General features: G+C 45.9%; 1 protein-coding gene across 1 annotated transcript in view; it reads left to right on the plus strand.

The window, feature by feature from the left end:
* Positions 1-466: 466 nt before the first annotated feature.
* LOC105993015 (glyoxylate reductase/hydroxypyruvate reductase-like) overlaps positions 467-15,180 on the plus strand; it is a 16,454-nt gene continuing 1,740 nt past the window's right edge. Inside the window, exons 1-5 of the mRNA XM_013026145.1 lie at positions 467-549; positions 6,374-6,758; positions 7,668-7,839; positions 10,718-10,896; positions 14,147-14,243. Of these exons, the coding sequence (XP_012881599.1) occupies positions 538-549; positions 6,374-6,758; positions 7,668-7,839; positions 10,718-10,896; positions 14,147-14,243 (845 nt within the window). The 5' untranslated portion in view covers positions 467-537. The remainder of the gene's footprint in view (positions 550-6,373; positions 6,759-7,667; positions 7,840-10,717; positions 10,897-14,146; positions 14,244-15,180) is intronic.

Raw genomic sequence — 15,180 nt, forward strand, 5'->3', positions numbered from 1 at the left:
AGGGACAGCGCCCAGGCCCAGAGTTCAGGCCCCATGACTGAACCCCCCCCAAAAAAAATAGTCTTTACAGGGGCTGGGAAGGTGGCTTAGTGATAGAGTGCTTCCTTGCATACAAGAGGCCCTGGGTTCGATTCCTCACCACCACAAAAGCAGAAAAAGTGAGAAGTGGTGCTGTGGCTCAAGTGGTAGAGCACTAGCCTTGAGCTGAAGAGCTGAGGGACAGCGCCCAGGCCCTGAGTTCAGGTCCCATGACTGACTTAAAAAAAAAAATTCTTTCTGCTCCTCTGTTGGAGTTCAGTCAGTTCTTTGTACTTGATGCTAGTGCTTCTGGCCCTAAATATGAGGACACTGCCATGCCCTGGGCTGAAAGGTCTATAGATTCCACCTCTCCCTGGCCAGCAATCAACTGCCAGAACACTTACTTGACTTTCCTTTGAAAGAAACTGTTGGAATTCATTTTTTCTTTCTGTATTCAATTTTCAAGGTGCTTTAAAAGAAGAAAATCCTGAATTTAGAGTCTTGAGTCCATTTAATGCAATGTCAGAAAAGGTAAGTGTGTTTTAAAAATAAACGAAATAAGTAATACAAGGGAAAAAACCCTCATTTTTAACTATTTGAACAATCAAGTTAAATAGCATGAGGATAGTGCATATAGCAGTCAAAAAATGTTAAGCCTGAACTATTTATGCGAGGCAAAGCCAAAGCTGTAGAAATTCTAATTTAAAAAAAAAAAAATTTGCGGGGGCGGGGGGAGGTCCAGTCCTGGGGCCTGAACTCTGGGCCTGGGCACTGTCCCTCAGCTCTTCAGCTCAAGGCTAGTGCTCTACCACTTGAACCACAGCGCCACTTGCAGCTTTTTTCTTTTTGCTTATGGGGTGCTGAGGAATCGAACCCAGGGCCTCAGGCATGCAAGGCAAGTGCTCTACCACTGAGCCACCTTCCCAGCTCTAATTTTTTCAAAATTTTTATTGTTTCAAATGGGTGCTTTATCATTTTGTATCTTACGAAATGCAAGAGGTCAATTGAGTTTCCTTTCCTTTCAGTAGTGTTCGCACTGCCCAGAGCAGGATACTTGTCCTCTTGGTCTCATTATGCAAAGATTAGGGAAGAGAAGGAAATGAGATACTAGGAGGTGTCAGGTGTTGTGAAGGAAGGGGACTCAAGGCTGAGTCCAGGGGACGGTGGTAGCAGCCCCCAGGTCAGAGCTGGCCCTCCATGGATGGTGCTTTGGGGGCATTTTTCACAGGCATTGTTGGTCTGCTCTCAGCTCCTTTTCTAGTCTGTGGTTGCAATAGGTCAAAGTCTGTTGCCTGTGGAGGGAATAACCAAGAGGTGGGGTGGTTTGGACACAGGGACAGTGTTCACATAGTATTATTTCTCCCCTCTGGGCCTGACACTCACTCTCTCACCCTCTCTCTGTCTCTCTCTCTCTGTCTCTCTCTCTCTCTGTCTCTCTGTCTCTCTCTCTGGCTTTGAACCGCCTGAGACACCAAAACATGGTTGACTCTCTTAACTTTGGACAATCTGTAGATATTGACATGTGACCATGCTGCAGGAAACAGATACTGGCGTTCACAGTGTGATGGGCGTGGTGTCCCTGGCCTGGCAGTGACCGTGGTGTGCACACATCACCCACCCTTCAATCAGTGCTGGGGGTAATCAGAAGCAGAAGGAAGCTGGCACTGGTGGCTACTCAGGAGGATGAGATTTGACAGTGAGACTTTTATCTCCAGTTAACCACTGAAAAGCCAGAAGTGGAGCTGTGGCTTGACTGGTAAAGAGTTAGCCTTGGGGTTGGGAAGGTGGCTCAGTGGTACCTGCTTGCCTTGCTTGCATGAGGCCCTGGGTTCAATTCCTTAGCACCACATAAATAGAAAAAGCCAAAAGTGGCGTTGCAGCTCAAGTGGTAGAACACTAACCTTGAGCTGAAGAGCTGAGGGACAGCTGAGGCCCAGAGTTCAAGCCCTACAACTGACAAAGAAAAAAAGAAAAAAAAAGAGCCTAGAAAAAAGCTCAAGAATGGCACTTAGAACCTAAGTTTAATCACTATGATTGGTGCATGCACATGCACACCCATACATGTGCATGCAGGTGTACACACACACACACAAACTCACCCATACACACAAACTAACTGGTGCAAAAAAAAAAAATTCCTGGCCTTAAAAACAACAGATGAAATTTGTATGTAAAAATGTCCTCTCTACAAGGACATGGTGGCAGATTCCATAATGCCAGCACTACGGAAGCAGAGGTGGGAGGACCTTCACCCCCAGGCCTGCCTGGGCTACATATAAAAAGAAAAGTTTCTCATGAAGTGACCAGGAGGAAATTCAAGCAAACCTTACTGAATGCTCTCTCTGGTTCCCAGCCATTCTCACTCCCTCGCTTTCTGCCCCCCCCATACCTTTCTTCCTCCCTTTCCCCTTCTCTCCCCCCTGGAAACATCCTGTTGAAAGTTTTTTTTTAATTTTTATTTTATTCAGTAGTTGTACAAAGAAGTTTCAATTCCATAAGAGGTTATAAATACAATGCATCTTGATCATTACCCCATCCAACACGGTTCCCCATTTTCCCCTTCCCACCCCTGTCCTGGAATGATGTAGTTCATTCTGTGCATAATGTTCATGGAATAGAATCCTGACTGCATTTGCTCACCCTTCCTTCCTTCCTGTGCCCCCCTTCTTGCCCACCCCAACATGTTTCAGCTTCCTGGCAGTCATTCTGTTAAAGGATTCTCAGTTATTTAGAGGAGTTCGACCATTGAATTCCTCCCCTAAGTATACCATCCTTTAGTCAGTCTGTCTGTATATGCACATAAAATCCTGAATATATCATCATGGATGTTTTACTTTAGATTTAACTTCCACATATGAGAGAAAACATGCTGTTTGTCTCTCTGAGCCTGGCTTGCTTCACCTAACTTAATTTTTTCTAGGTCCATCCATTTCCCTGTAAATGATATAATATTCTTTCTGATAGATGAATAAAAGTCTCTATGTATTTTATATATATATATATATATACATATATATATTTGTTTCTTGATCTATTCATCCATTGTAGGACATCTAGGCTGTTCCCATAACTTGGCTATTGTGAATAGTGTAGCAATGAACTTGAATGTGCAAGTTTCTTTACTTATAATATGCGGGATATATATCCAAGAATAATACCACTGGATCAAACTAAACTTTGGTTGTGTTTTTGTTGTTGTTGGTGGTGGTCATGGAGCTTGAATTCGAGGCCTGGGTGCTGTCTCTAAGCTCTGTTGCTCAAGGCTAGCACTTTACCACTTTGAGCCACGGCTCCACTTACATTTTTATGACGGTTAATTGGAGATAAGAGTCTCATAGGACTTTATTGCCTGGGCTAGGTTTGAACCATGATCCTCAGGTCTCTGCCTCCTGAGTAGCTCAGAGCTTTTTCTGTTTATGTAGTACTGAGGAATCGAACCCAGGACTTCATGCATGCTAAGCAAGCACTCTACCACTAAGCCACATTCTCAGCCCCTCTAGGATTCTTTATGTTTTTTAATTTATTTTTTGTGGGTTATGGGGCTTGCACTCTGGGCCTGGGTGCTGTCCCTCAGCTCTTCAGCTCAAGGCTAGTGCTCTACCACTTGAGCCACAGCACTATTTCCAGTTTTTGGGTGCAGCCCTTGCCTACCTCTCTCCCCCTACGTTTCTGTGCTCAGGGTTCAGGGCTGGGCAGAGGTGGTTTACTCCAGGAATCCCAGCCACTCAGCATTGTGTTTCAAAACCAGCCCAGGCAAACACTGGACTATTTGTCTGTTCTGTGACTGGATCTCACTTAGACATTTGTGTGTGTGTGTGTGTGTGTGTGTGTGTGTGTGTGTGTGTGTGTGTGTGTTTGTGTGTGTGTCGTGGGGCTTGAACTCTGGGCCTGGGTCTGGTGCTGTCCCTGAGCTCTTCAGCTCAAGGCAAGCACTCTGCCACTTGAGCCACAACACCATTTCTGGTTTTCTGGTGGTTATTTGGAGATAAGTCTCATGGACTTTCTTGCCCAGGCTGGCTTTGAACCATGATCCTCAGATCTCAGCCTCCTGAGTAGCTAGGATTACAGGCATGAACCTCCAGTGCCCGGCCTTCTAAGATTTAGATGCAGGGTTATGTCATCTGCAAATAGGGATAGTTTTACTTCTTTCCATATTTGGATCCTTTTTATGTCTTCTCTTCCCTTACTGCTCTGTCTAGGAATTCTAATTTATTTAAAAAGGAGTGGAGAGCAGCTGGGAAGGTAGCTCAGTGGTAGAGCGCTTGCCTTGCATGCATGAGGCCCTGGTTTTGATTCCTCAGCACCACATAAGCAAAAAGAAAAAAGCCCCAAGTGGCGCTGTGGCTCATGTGGTAGAGCGCTAGCCTTGAGCTGAAGAGCTGAGGGACAGTGCCCAGGTCCAGAGTTCAGGCCCCACGACCGGACCCCCCCCCAAAAAAAAAGGAGTGGAGAGAGTAGACATCTTTGTCTTGTACCTTATTTTAGAGGAAATGGCTTTAATTTTTCATTTATATGATATTGACTGTAGGTTTGTCATACATAGCATTTATTATGTTGAAGTATGTTCCTTCTATTCCTAGCTTTTTCAGATTTTTTATCATAAAAGGATATTGGATTTTGTAAAAAGCTTTTTCTGCATCTATTGAGATGATCATATGATTGGCCCTGTCATTTTTGTTAAGTATTGTTACATTGTTGTCTTTGGTAAGTCTTTCTTGTTAAAGCTTTGAAAAGTTTGAGAAGGCTTTGAAATCTGCATTGGCCAAACAGAAGACCAATTTCCATAACTTCCACTTTCACCCAGGTAAAAGGAAAGAGCCCTTAGGGAGACAGAATATCTTTGATCAGTTCAAACACAATCTTTCATTTGAGTAATGATATTAGTGATTGAGAGGATTGTTGAGATAGAAACACGTATACTTGTTCCTTCTTTCTGTCTTTACAAGTAAGCTATTCAACATTGTGAGCTATTGAGAATTACACTCTTTGCTGTCGGACACTATGAACTGACTGCCCTGGCCCAACTCTGGTCTTACCACAACCCATGAGCTACTGTTCACCTTTGTAGGTTTGTGACTGATTCTCTATGTGGGGGGTCCTACTTTTTTAGGGAATGTTTCATGCTGGGGAAAAACTTGGACTTAATTCCTAGTTGGGCTCAGTGGCTCACTCGTGTAATCCTAGCTCCTCAGGAGGTGAGATCTGAAGATCATAGTTCAAAGCCAGCCTGGGCAGGAAAGTCTGAGAAACTCGTATCTCCAGTTAACCACCAGAAAACTGGAAGTGGTGCTGTGGCTCAAGTGGTAGAGTTCTCACCTTGAGCTGAAAAGCTGAGGGACAGTGCCCAGGCCCAGAATTCAAGCCCCTTGACTGACAACAACAACAACAAAAAGTTAATTTCTGGCTCAGATGGGAGATGGCGGTGAAGTTTTGTCTCCTCTACAGTTGCATACTAAATTATCTCAAAACTTAATGGTTTGGGTAATAATAAATATTTGTTGACACACAGTTTGTGTTGTTTTTTTTTTTGTGGATTGTGGGGCTTGCACTCTGGGCCTGAGTACAGTCCCTGCGCTCTTCAGCTCAAGGTGAGCGCTGTACCACATGAGCCACAGTGCTACTTCCAGTTTTCTAGTGGTTTATTGAAGATAAGATTCTTACAGCCCTTCCTGCCTGGACTGGCTTTGAACCATGATCCTCAGATCTCAGCCTCCTGAGTAGCTAGGATGACAGGTGTGAGCCACCAACACTCGGTTCATTACAGTTCTTGAGATCTGGAATTCAGGAGAGGCTCACCAGGTGGTTATGACTCAAGGTCTTGAGACTGCAATTCACATAGATGTTGGCTAGAGTTGCTCCCATCTCCAGGCCCACACAGCTGTTGGCTGGCCTCAGAATGGCTTCCATTTTACCATGTGGACCTCTGCATAGGCCTTGCATAGGGTAGTCTCTGTACACTTCAAAGTCTTGCTCCATAGAGATGGACAGAGACAGAGAAAGACAGGGAAAGCAAACAAGGGAACGAAAAAAACCCAAGATGATGCTGAGGGGTGAGAAGCAGTCCCTCCCTTTGAGTCAGTGAGTTCAGCCACTCTTTCTTGGTGATGCAACCAGGTGTGACTGCCAGGAGGGACCTTGGAGCTCATCTCCAAGGTCAGATCAAGGGTGGAAGTAAAGACTTGGGTAAAGTGTCAGGAGGGGAAGATGGTGAGACCTCAGTGTTGGGGTCTGGCTGCCTGCGCCTCTCAGGTTTCTTAGGAGCTTATCTAGATCTAGGGACTCTGAGAGTAAGCATGCATGTGGAATTCCCGCTGATTGCTGTTTGACTGTGGATGTTGTATCCTGTGCTCTGCAGGCTGCGGGAGAACCGGCATTGCCTGGAGTGTTGGTGTCAGGGCTTGCGGGGCCACGTGGCATATGTGAGGATCATCTTGGAGATCTGCAGAAGCACTTCACCCTCATTACCATGAAAGAGTTTTTGAAAAACAAAAACAAATTCAGGGAAAAGATCCAAGCTATATATATATGGGGTGGAAGTCCAGTGATCAGCCGGGAGCTCCTCCTGAGCCTGCCTTCCCTGAAGCTTATTGCCAGTGCTGGCGTAGGTTTGGATCACCTGGACCTGCCGCTCATCGCTGGCTGTGGTGTGAAGGTGGCCAACACCCCAAGGGCAGTATCCAACCCCACAGCAGACCTGGGGATGGCCCTGCTGCTGGCCTCAGCTCGCAGGGTAGTAGAAGGTAAAAAGCCTTGTTGTGGGTTTTTCCACTATTCAGATGGCAAGTATTTAATAATATACATGTTAAAGTAATTTTAAAGTACACAAACATCTCATCGAATAGCATGTCTTTTTCTGGTCCTGACTTCTTTATATGGGCATGCAGATCTTTGTTTTACCAGGAGTTGGAGTCATTCCCATTTGTGTGCAGCTTCTGTCACTGCAAAAGTCCAGGATGCGGGGGAAATTCTATACAAAGTAGTCTCTGATAGCAGTAGGTTTTGCCACTAAATGTCACTCACAAATATGAGGGGAGGTCACTGTCAACACAGTGGAGAGCCGGGTGCCGGTGGCTCATGCCTGTCATCCTAGCTACTCAGGAGCTGAGATCTGAGGATCCTGGTTCAGAGCCAGCCCAAACAGGAAAGTCCATGAGACTCGTATCTCCACATAACCACCAGAAAACTGGAAATGGTGCTGTGGCTCAAGTGGTAGAGTGCTTACCTTGCCCTAAAGAGCTCAGGGACAGCGCCCAGGCCCAGAATTCAAGCCCCACAACCAACAAAAAAATAACTGAATAAATAAACACAGAGGAGGATTCCCCACTAGACCTCTGGGAGCCACCATTCTGAAAGGTGTTTCCAAAGGTATCTCTGGTATGGCGTCTGAGAAAAGGCGCTAGAACCAGACTATTCTTACTTCTGGCTGGTCAGCAGATATACCCCAAACACCAGACCAGAAATCCTTCTGTTTTAAAGCATCCTCTGAGAAGGGTATGGTTTTGTTTTTAGGAAGCGCCTGTTTATTCCTCTCAGCCAAAGCCGAGAAAAGCAAGAATGTACATGATTCTGCAGGACTCTAGCCTGGCTCTCTGTCCAAAGTCCTCTTGCTTTGGTGCTATTTCCCCAATTCATTCTGTTGCATATTTCAGGGCACCAGCTGGCTGTTTCACCATGCACAGAAGAATTCTATGTAAACTGGATGGGGCAAGAAGTGTCTGGTGCCACTCTGGGGATAGTTGGCATGGGCACCATTGGCTATAAGATTGCTCAAAGGGCCAGAGCATTTGAAATGAAGATTCTGTATCACAACAGGAACCGCAGGTAAGACTCAGAAAGAATCTGGATTGATGTAGCAAGGGCTTTGGTCACTGTTTCTTCCACATGGCCAGTGTTTGTCCTCAGCTTCTATGAAACTGTATTCTTTTCTAAGAACTTGTAGTGTGTGCCGGTGGCCCATGCATGTAATCCTAGCTACTTAGGAGTCTGATCTGAGGATCAGGGTTCAAAGCCAGCCCAGGCAGGAAGGTCTGCTAGACTCTTATCTCCAGTAAACGACCAGGAAACCGGAAGTGGCACTGTGGCTCAAGTGGTAGAGCGCTAGCCGTGGGCTGAAGAGCTGAGGGACAGCGCCCAGGCCCAGAGTTCAGGCCCCACAACCGACAGAAAAAAAAAGAAGAACTTGTAGAGAATTAGTCTAGGCATTCTGACAATTTCCCAGAAATGTGGTCTGACTTAATTTTTTTCCTGGGAAAATATTTCTGCTGTTAATATGAAGGTGATGTACAGAGGGGTTACAGTTACATAAGTCAAAGAGTGAATATCTTTTTGGACAATGTCACCCCTTCCCTTGTTTTCTCCCAGTTTTTCCCTCCCATCCCACCCACAAACTGTATGGTTCATTTTCAACGTAGTTTTTAGTGATTACCACATTTCTGTGCCCTCCCTTGCCCCCTCAAAGACAGATAAGTGAACAAACAAGTCAAAACAACAACAACAAAAAAAAAAAAACCTCCATTTCCATTTCCTGGAGTTTATCTCAGTAACTATTATCTTACGTAATCAGAGGCACAGGGCATTGCACCTTTGTGTTCCTCCTCTAAGAACGTCCCCTTTGGTCTCACTGTGTGTGAATGCCTAGAGTCATGTATAATTTATCATGGCCTGGCATATTTTAGATATTGCTTCCATACATGAGAGAAAACATGAGCTGTTGGTCTGCTGCACTTGGCTTACCTCACTTAACATGGTCTGATTTCTTTTTTTTTTTTATTTTGAAAATACTGTATAGAGGGGTTACAATTACATGGGCAAGATCATGGTCTGACTTCTTGTGTAGTAAATTCCAACAGAAATAAAATGGGCTTTAACTCACCTACACAGTGAGTTCTTCGTGTTTTCATAGTGACTTTCTTTTTTTTTTTTTTTTAATTTTTTTGGGTCCAGTCGTGGAGTCTGAACTCTGGACCTGGGCGCTGTCCCTCAGCTCTTCAGCTCAAGGCTAGTGCTCTACCACTTGAGCCACAGCGCCACTTCTGTCAAGACAATTTTTTTTCTCCTTTTGTTGTTTGTAAGTTTTGAACTCAGGGCCTGGGTGCTGTCCTTGAGCGTTTTTGCTCCTTGCTAGTACTCTACCACTTTGAGCCACAGTGCCAATTCCAGTTTTCTGATGGCTAATTGGAGATAAGAATTTCATGGATTTTCCTGCCCAGGCTGCTTTTGAACTATGATCCTCAGATCTCAACCTTCTTAGTAGCTAGGATTATAGGCATGAACCACCACCACCCGGCCTAATATTTTTAAGATGAAATATGTCTTATGTTTATTTTCTATGCAGTCAATACTTTTAAGGGCTGGGAAGGTGGCTCAGTGGTAGAGCGCTTGCCTTGCATGCCTGAGGCCCTGGGTTTGATTCCTCAGCACCACATAAGCAAAAAGAATAAAGCTGGAAGTGGCGCTGTGGCTCAAGTGGTAGAGCGCTAGCCTTGAGCTGAAGAGCTGAGGGACAGCGCCCAGGCCCAGAGTTCAGGCCCCACGACCAGACCCCCCAAAAAAAAATACAGTTTAAAAAATAACAGCCAGCCACAGGTGGCCTACACCTGTAATCCTAGCTACTAAGGAGGCTGAGATAAGAGGATCATAGTTCAAAGCTAGTCTGGGCAGGAAAGTCTATGAGACTCTTATCTCTAACAAACCACCAGAAAACCAGAAGTGGCGTGTGGCTCAAGTGGTAGAGCACTAGCCTTGAGCTGAAGAGCTAAGGGACAGCGCCCAGGCCCAGAGTTCAGGCCCCACAAAAAAAACTTCATATAATTTTGCGTTTCATACTTATAAGAGAAATGGCTGCCCACGTATGCTGTGAACCCCTGGGCCTTAGGATTTCTGTTATCAGCTTGTCTTGGGGGTGACCAGAGCATGAGTTAGGATTTGACCAAAACCAAAAACCACAATCCTGCCTTCATCAACTCTGATTCTGCTTTCTGTCCAACTCTAAGGACTTCCCTGTTTATTTGCTGTTATTGCTTAGACTCTGATATTGCTTAGCCCCTTATCTGCTTGAAGCAGATCTTGCTATACTACACACTGGGGTACCATCCAGGCACAGGACTCAAAGGCCAGAGATAGAAGTTCCTGTGCTCAAGGGGCTGCAGTCTGGAGATCCTACGGATGCTGGGAAGACAGGAGTTGAGCTATGGTTTTGAGAATTCCCAATGCTGATCCAGGCCTTCTGTCCCAGCTAGGGAGCCTTACCCAGTGTGGAATGACGCTGGCCCCAGCAGACTCCTTCTGTGAGGGCTAGATTAATTTATGATGAAGATGTGATTTTCTTTTTCTTTCTTTTTTTTTAACTATCTTTCTTAGCATGAATAAATTCGTTTTGTGTGTGCTGGTCCTATGGCTTAAACTCAGGGCTATCCTTAAGCTTTTTTGTGTTCAAGGCTAGTGCTCTTGAGTGTCAGCTACACTTCTGGCTTTTTGCGGGGTACTTAATTGAAGATTAGAGTCTCACAGGCATTCCTGCCTGGGCTGACTTCAAACTATGATCCTCAGCTCTCAGCCTCCTGAGTAGCTAGAATTACAGGGGTGAGCCTCCAGTGTTAGGCTTTTAGTGTAAATTTATTATACAAAGAATTTTCATTGTTATATTTTCAAATATGCATGTAATGTACTTTGATCCTGAAGAACATGCTTTTCCTCATAGGAAGGTGGAGGAAGAAGAAGCGGTTGGGGCTACTTACTGTGAGAGGCTGGATGACCTGCTGCGGCAATCTGACTTTGTGATGTTAGTCTTGAGCCTGACGCCCCAGACCCAGGGACTGATTGGGAGACGGGAGCTGCTGCTGATGAAGCCAAGCGCCGTGCTCATCAACATTGGCAGAGGTACACTGAGCACCAGTATGCCTGTGATCCTAGCTACTTGGGAGGCTGAGATCTGAGGATTGCAGTTCAAAGCCAACTTGGGCAGAAAAGTCCCCATGAGACTCATCTTCAGTTAAACACTCAAAAACTGGAAGGGGCGCTCTGGCTCAAGTGGTAGAGCACTAACCTAACCAAAAGAGGTTCAGGGACAGTGCCCAGGTCCTGAGTTCAAGCCCCACAACCACCACCACCAACAACAACAACAAAAAAACTGGCAGAGGTACAGCACCATTCTGTCTGAAGACAGCATGGCTGGGAAACAAGGCCAGAGGAATATACAGCTCTGCCTTTGGCATTTCTTTTTCTTTTTCTGTTTTCTTTTTGTCAGTCCTGGGGCCTGAACTCTGGGCCTGGGCGCTGTCCCTCAGCTCTTCAGCTCAAGGCTAGTGCTCTACCACTTGAGCCACAGTGCCACTTCCAGGTTTTTATGCTTATGTGTGCTGAGGAATCAAACCCAGGGCCTCCTGCATGCAAGGCAAGCGCTCTACCACTTAGCCACCTTCCCAGCCCTTTGGCATTTCTTGACCTTTTTTTTTTTTTTTAACCTACATGGCCGCCACAACTTTTTTTTTTTAAATCTACTTAGATTGGTAACAGTGAAGGAAGGAAATTTTACATTCTATTTAGAAATAGCTCTGATTTTAGTCTTTATATTACCTTGAGCCTCAAGTTACTTATGGGCAGTTTTATCTGTTCAGGTAAGATGTGTCAGTTTGATCTTTGGGGTAATTAAGTTTATGGGAATGAATTTTCTGAGTGGTCATTTTCAAAGAAAATTCAGTGTTACTTTGGTTATGTGTAAATAGGAGACCCTGTACTGTAAACAGATATTACGGTGGGAAGGCTGTGGCATTTATAAAGGGAGATAAATGCCTCTTGAGCCAGTGTGGTGGTGCACGAGAAGACAGAAGCCAAAGACGGATACCCAGGCAGCCAGAGGACATGGTGTGAGCTCTGTCACTGCTGCCAACCTGTGTGCTTCTCAGCTGAGTTCTCCCATTTGTGTAAAATAACCCCTCCTGAGCCAGGCTAATCTTTTGAGAGTTGTATAAAAATCTGTACCTCAGTGTAATAACACACATTATTTGCTTTCTGAAACGTTGAGGTTGAGTAAGCATGGTACTAAGAAAACAAAAACAATAAAAGATCAGCATCTGGCCACCGCTTTCTAACTGCCTTGTTGGGCAAGCGAAGGGACACTGGTCCTCACCTGGGAGCAGTGGCCCGGGCAGCTTGCAGGCATGCCTGTGGGCTCCTTGCTAAATCTCAGTCTCTGCTGCTCCTCCATCATGCTGGGTTCTGTTTGTTTGTTTGTTTTGTTTTCATTACCCAACAACTTCAACATTACGTTTACTATTTCTTACAAAAAACAGGTTTTATTCTTCTTTTTTTCAGTAAAGACAAATTTTCACAGATATTAACAGCAATTAGGAAAATATTACTTAAGTTTCCCCAGGAAGAAGTCTGTGACCACGGTGATAGGAGCTGATTTTCTAGGGCCTGCTGCATAATGTCCAGGTACCATGCCAAGCACTGTACCTGTGTTAGGATCATTTTAATCCTCAGGACAGTTCTGAAAGTGGGGTAATGTAGTTAATATTTTATTTTTAATACATTTTTTATATTTTCATCATGCTATTTTATTAGAAGTTATGCATGCGTTGTTTAGAGTTGTTAGTTTAAGCAAGAAATCTGAATTGGCCGGGCGCTGGTGGCTCACGCCTGTAATCCTAGCTACTCAGGAGGCTGAGATCTGAGGATTGCAGTTCAAAGCCAGCCTGGGCAGGAAAGACCGTGAGACTCCTATCTCCAATAAACCACCAGAAAACCGGAAGTGGCGCTGTGGCTCAAGTGGTAGAGTGCTCGCCTTGAGCTGAAGAGCTGAGGGACAACGCCAAGGCCCAGAGTTCGAGCCCCACGACCGACAAAAAAAAAAAAAAAATCTGAATTCAGGGCTTCCTATATGCAATCCACATACTGTACCACTAAGACATATCTCCAGCTCTTATTTAGTTTTTGTTTGTTCTTGTTTTGTGCCAGTCCTGGAGCTTCAACTCAGAATCTGGCCACTGTCCCTGAGCTTTTGTGCTAAAGGCTAGTGCTCTAATCACTTGAGCCACAGTTCTATTTCTGGCTTTTTGGTGGCTAACTGGAGATAAGGTCTTATGGACTGTCCTGCTGAGCTGACTTCAAACTGCAATCCTCAGATATCAACCTCCTGAGTAACTAGTAGGATTATAGGTCTGAGCTACTAGCTCTTGTTGGGTTTATGAGTGCAAGTGTGAAATTACTGGGAACCTCGGTCTCCTCACTCAAACCCTGGGGTGGGGTTTGGGAGGGCGCAGGGCGCAGGGCAAGGTCGGGCAAGAGCTCTGACCTGCAAGGTTTGGCAGAAGAGTTTATTAGGGAGAGAGCAATGTGCTGGCCTGCCCCAAAGTGGAAGGTATGCAGGAAAAGGGTGGACACCTGGAGGGTTAGGGTTGACGGGCAGGGACGAGGCCTGCCTGAGCGGAGGCGGAGGTGACCTCAGCGTGTTGGAACCTCCTTGGAGGGATGACCGGTGGTCCAGGGAAAGGGGAGGTAACTGCCCCCAGGGGTGCCAGTCACCTAGGTGGCACAGGTGCTGGGAGACTTCCTGCAGGGAAAACAAAGGAGAAAAGTGGTCCTTTTCCCTGGGCAGACCCAGGAAAATGATGGGGCGCTTTGTAACCTGTGAGCTTTAGTTTCCTCACCTGCATTCTGAGTCAACCTTGGGGGTTACTTGAGAGTTCGTAGAAAAGGCTCATGGAGGGCTCAGTTTTCTTACTAGCTTAGCTTGGGCCTAGTTTTGTGAGGTCTATACATCAGGCCTTGTAAAGGCCATACATTCAGACCTTGGATATCTTTTTTTTTTTTTTTTGTCGGTCGTGGACCTGAACTCTGGGCCTGGGCGCTGTCCCTCAGCTCTTCAGCTCAAGGTAGCGCTCTACCACGTGAGTCACAGCGCCACTTCCGGCTTTTTTCTTTTTGCTTATGTGGTGCTGAGGAATCGAACCCAGGGCCTCATGCATGCAAGGCAGCACTCTACCACTGAGCCACCTTCCCAGGCCCAAAGACCTTGGGTATCTTGAGACATGTTGCTGGAAGAAAATGAAGATGTGTTTGAAACTATAGCTACTGTGACCAGAAGTTCTTTCATTTGTTTTGGTAACAGGGTTGTGTTTCAATTCAGGTCTGGTAGTTGACCACGATGACCTGGTAGAAGCCCTGAAGAATGAGGTCATTAAATCTGCAGCACTAGACGTGACGTACCCAGAACCCCTGCCAAGGTAACAGGGCCAGATGAAGCCCAAGTCTCCTCTGCCGAAAGCTGCTTCTGCTGGCATAGGAGCCACATCCCCGCAGCCTAGAGCGGAGGAGCAGTGGCTCTGCCGTCCCACCTGTCTGGTGCAGCAGACTTTCCTGCTACGAGTTAGCAGCACACCCACAGGTTCTCACTCACGGGTCAGAGCAGCCTCACACGCACCTAAGGGTGGAGTTAGCAGTTCTCTGTCACAAGCCTTCGTGTCTTTACTGTGTTTCTTCTTCATCTTATGTTTGATGCTAAATATTCCTATACTCTGTGACTACAGCTATGCAAATACATAGCTTTAGATATTAAGATCCTGTGGAAATACAGTCTTTCTGTGGTTTGTTTGTTTAGCGTTCCTGGGGGTTGCACTTGTTATGTAAACACTGTACCACTTAAATCAGCCCCAGCCAATTTTTTGTTTGTTTTTTTGTCAGTCGTGGGGCCTGAACTCTGGGCCTGGGCACTGTCCCTCAGCTCTTCAGCTCAAGGCTAGTGCTCTGTCACTTGAACCACAGCACCAATTCTGGCTTTTTCTGCTTATGTGATGCTGAGGAATCGAACCCAGGGCATGCGAGGCAAGCACTCTACCACTGAGCCACCTTCCCAGCTCAGCCCCAGCCGTTTTTGCCATCATTTTTTAGATAGAAACTCTTTTACCTGGAGCCGGCCTTGCACCGAGCTCCTCCTATCTGGGATTATAGCCATATTACGCCCCCCCCCCACCACACACACACTGATCCAGGAAGACTTTAGATGTGTGTGTGTGGGGGGGGTAATGGAGTTTGAGCTCAGGACCTGGTATTACAGGCATATCCTAACACACACACACACACACACACACACACACACTTTGATCCAGGAAGACTTAAGACGTGTGTGTGTGTGTGTGTGTGTGTGTGTGTGTGGAGTTTGAG

Source organism: Dipodomys ordii, unplaced genomic scaffold, assembly GCF_000151885.1.
Source record: "Dipodomys ordii isolate 6190 unplaced genomic scaffold, Dord_2.0 Scaffold91, whole genome shotgun sequence".
NCBI lineage: Eukaryota > Metazoa > Chordata > Mammalia > Rodentia > Heteromyidae > Dipodomys > Dipodomys ordii.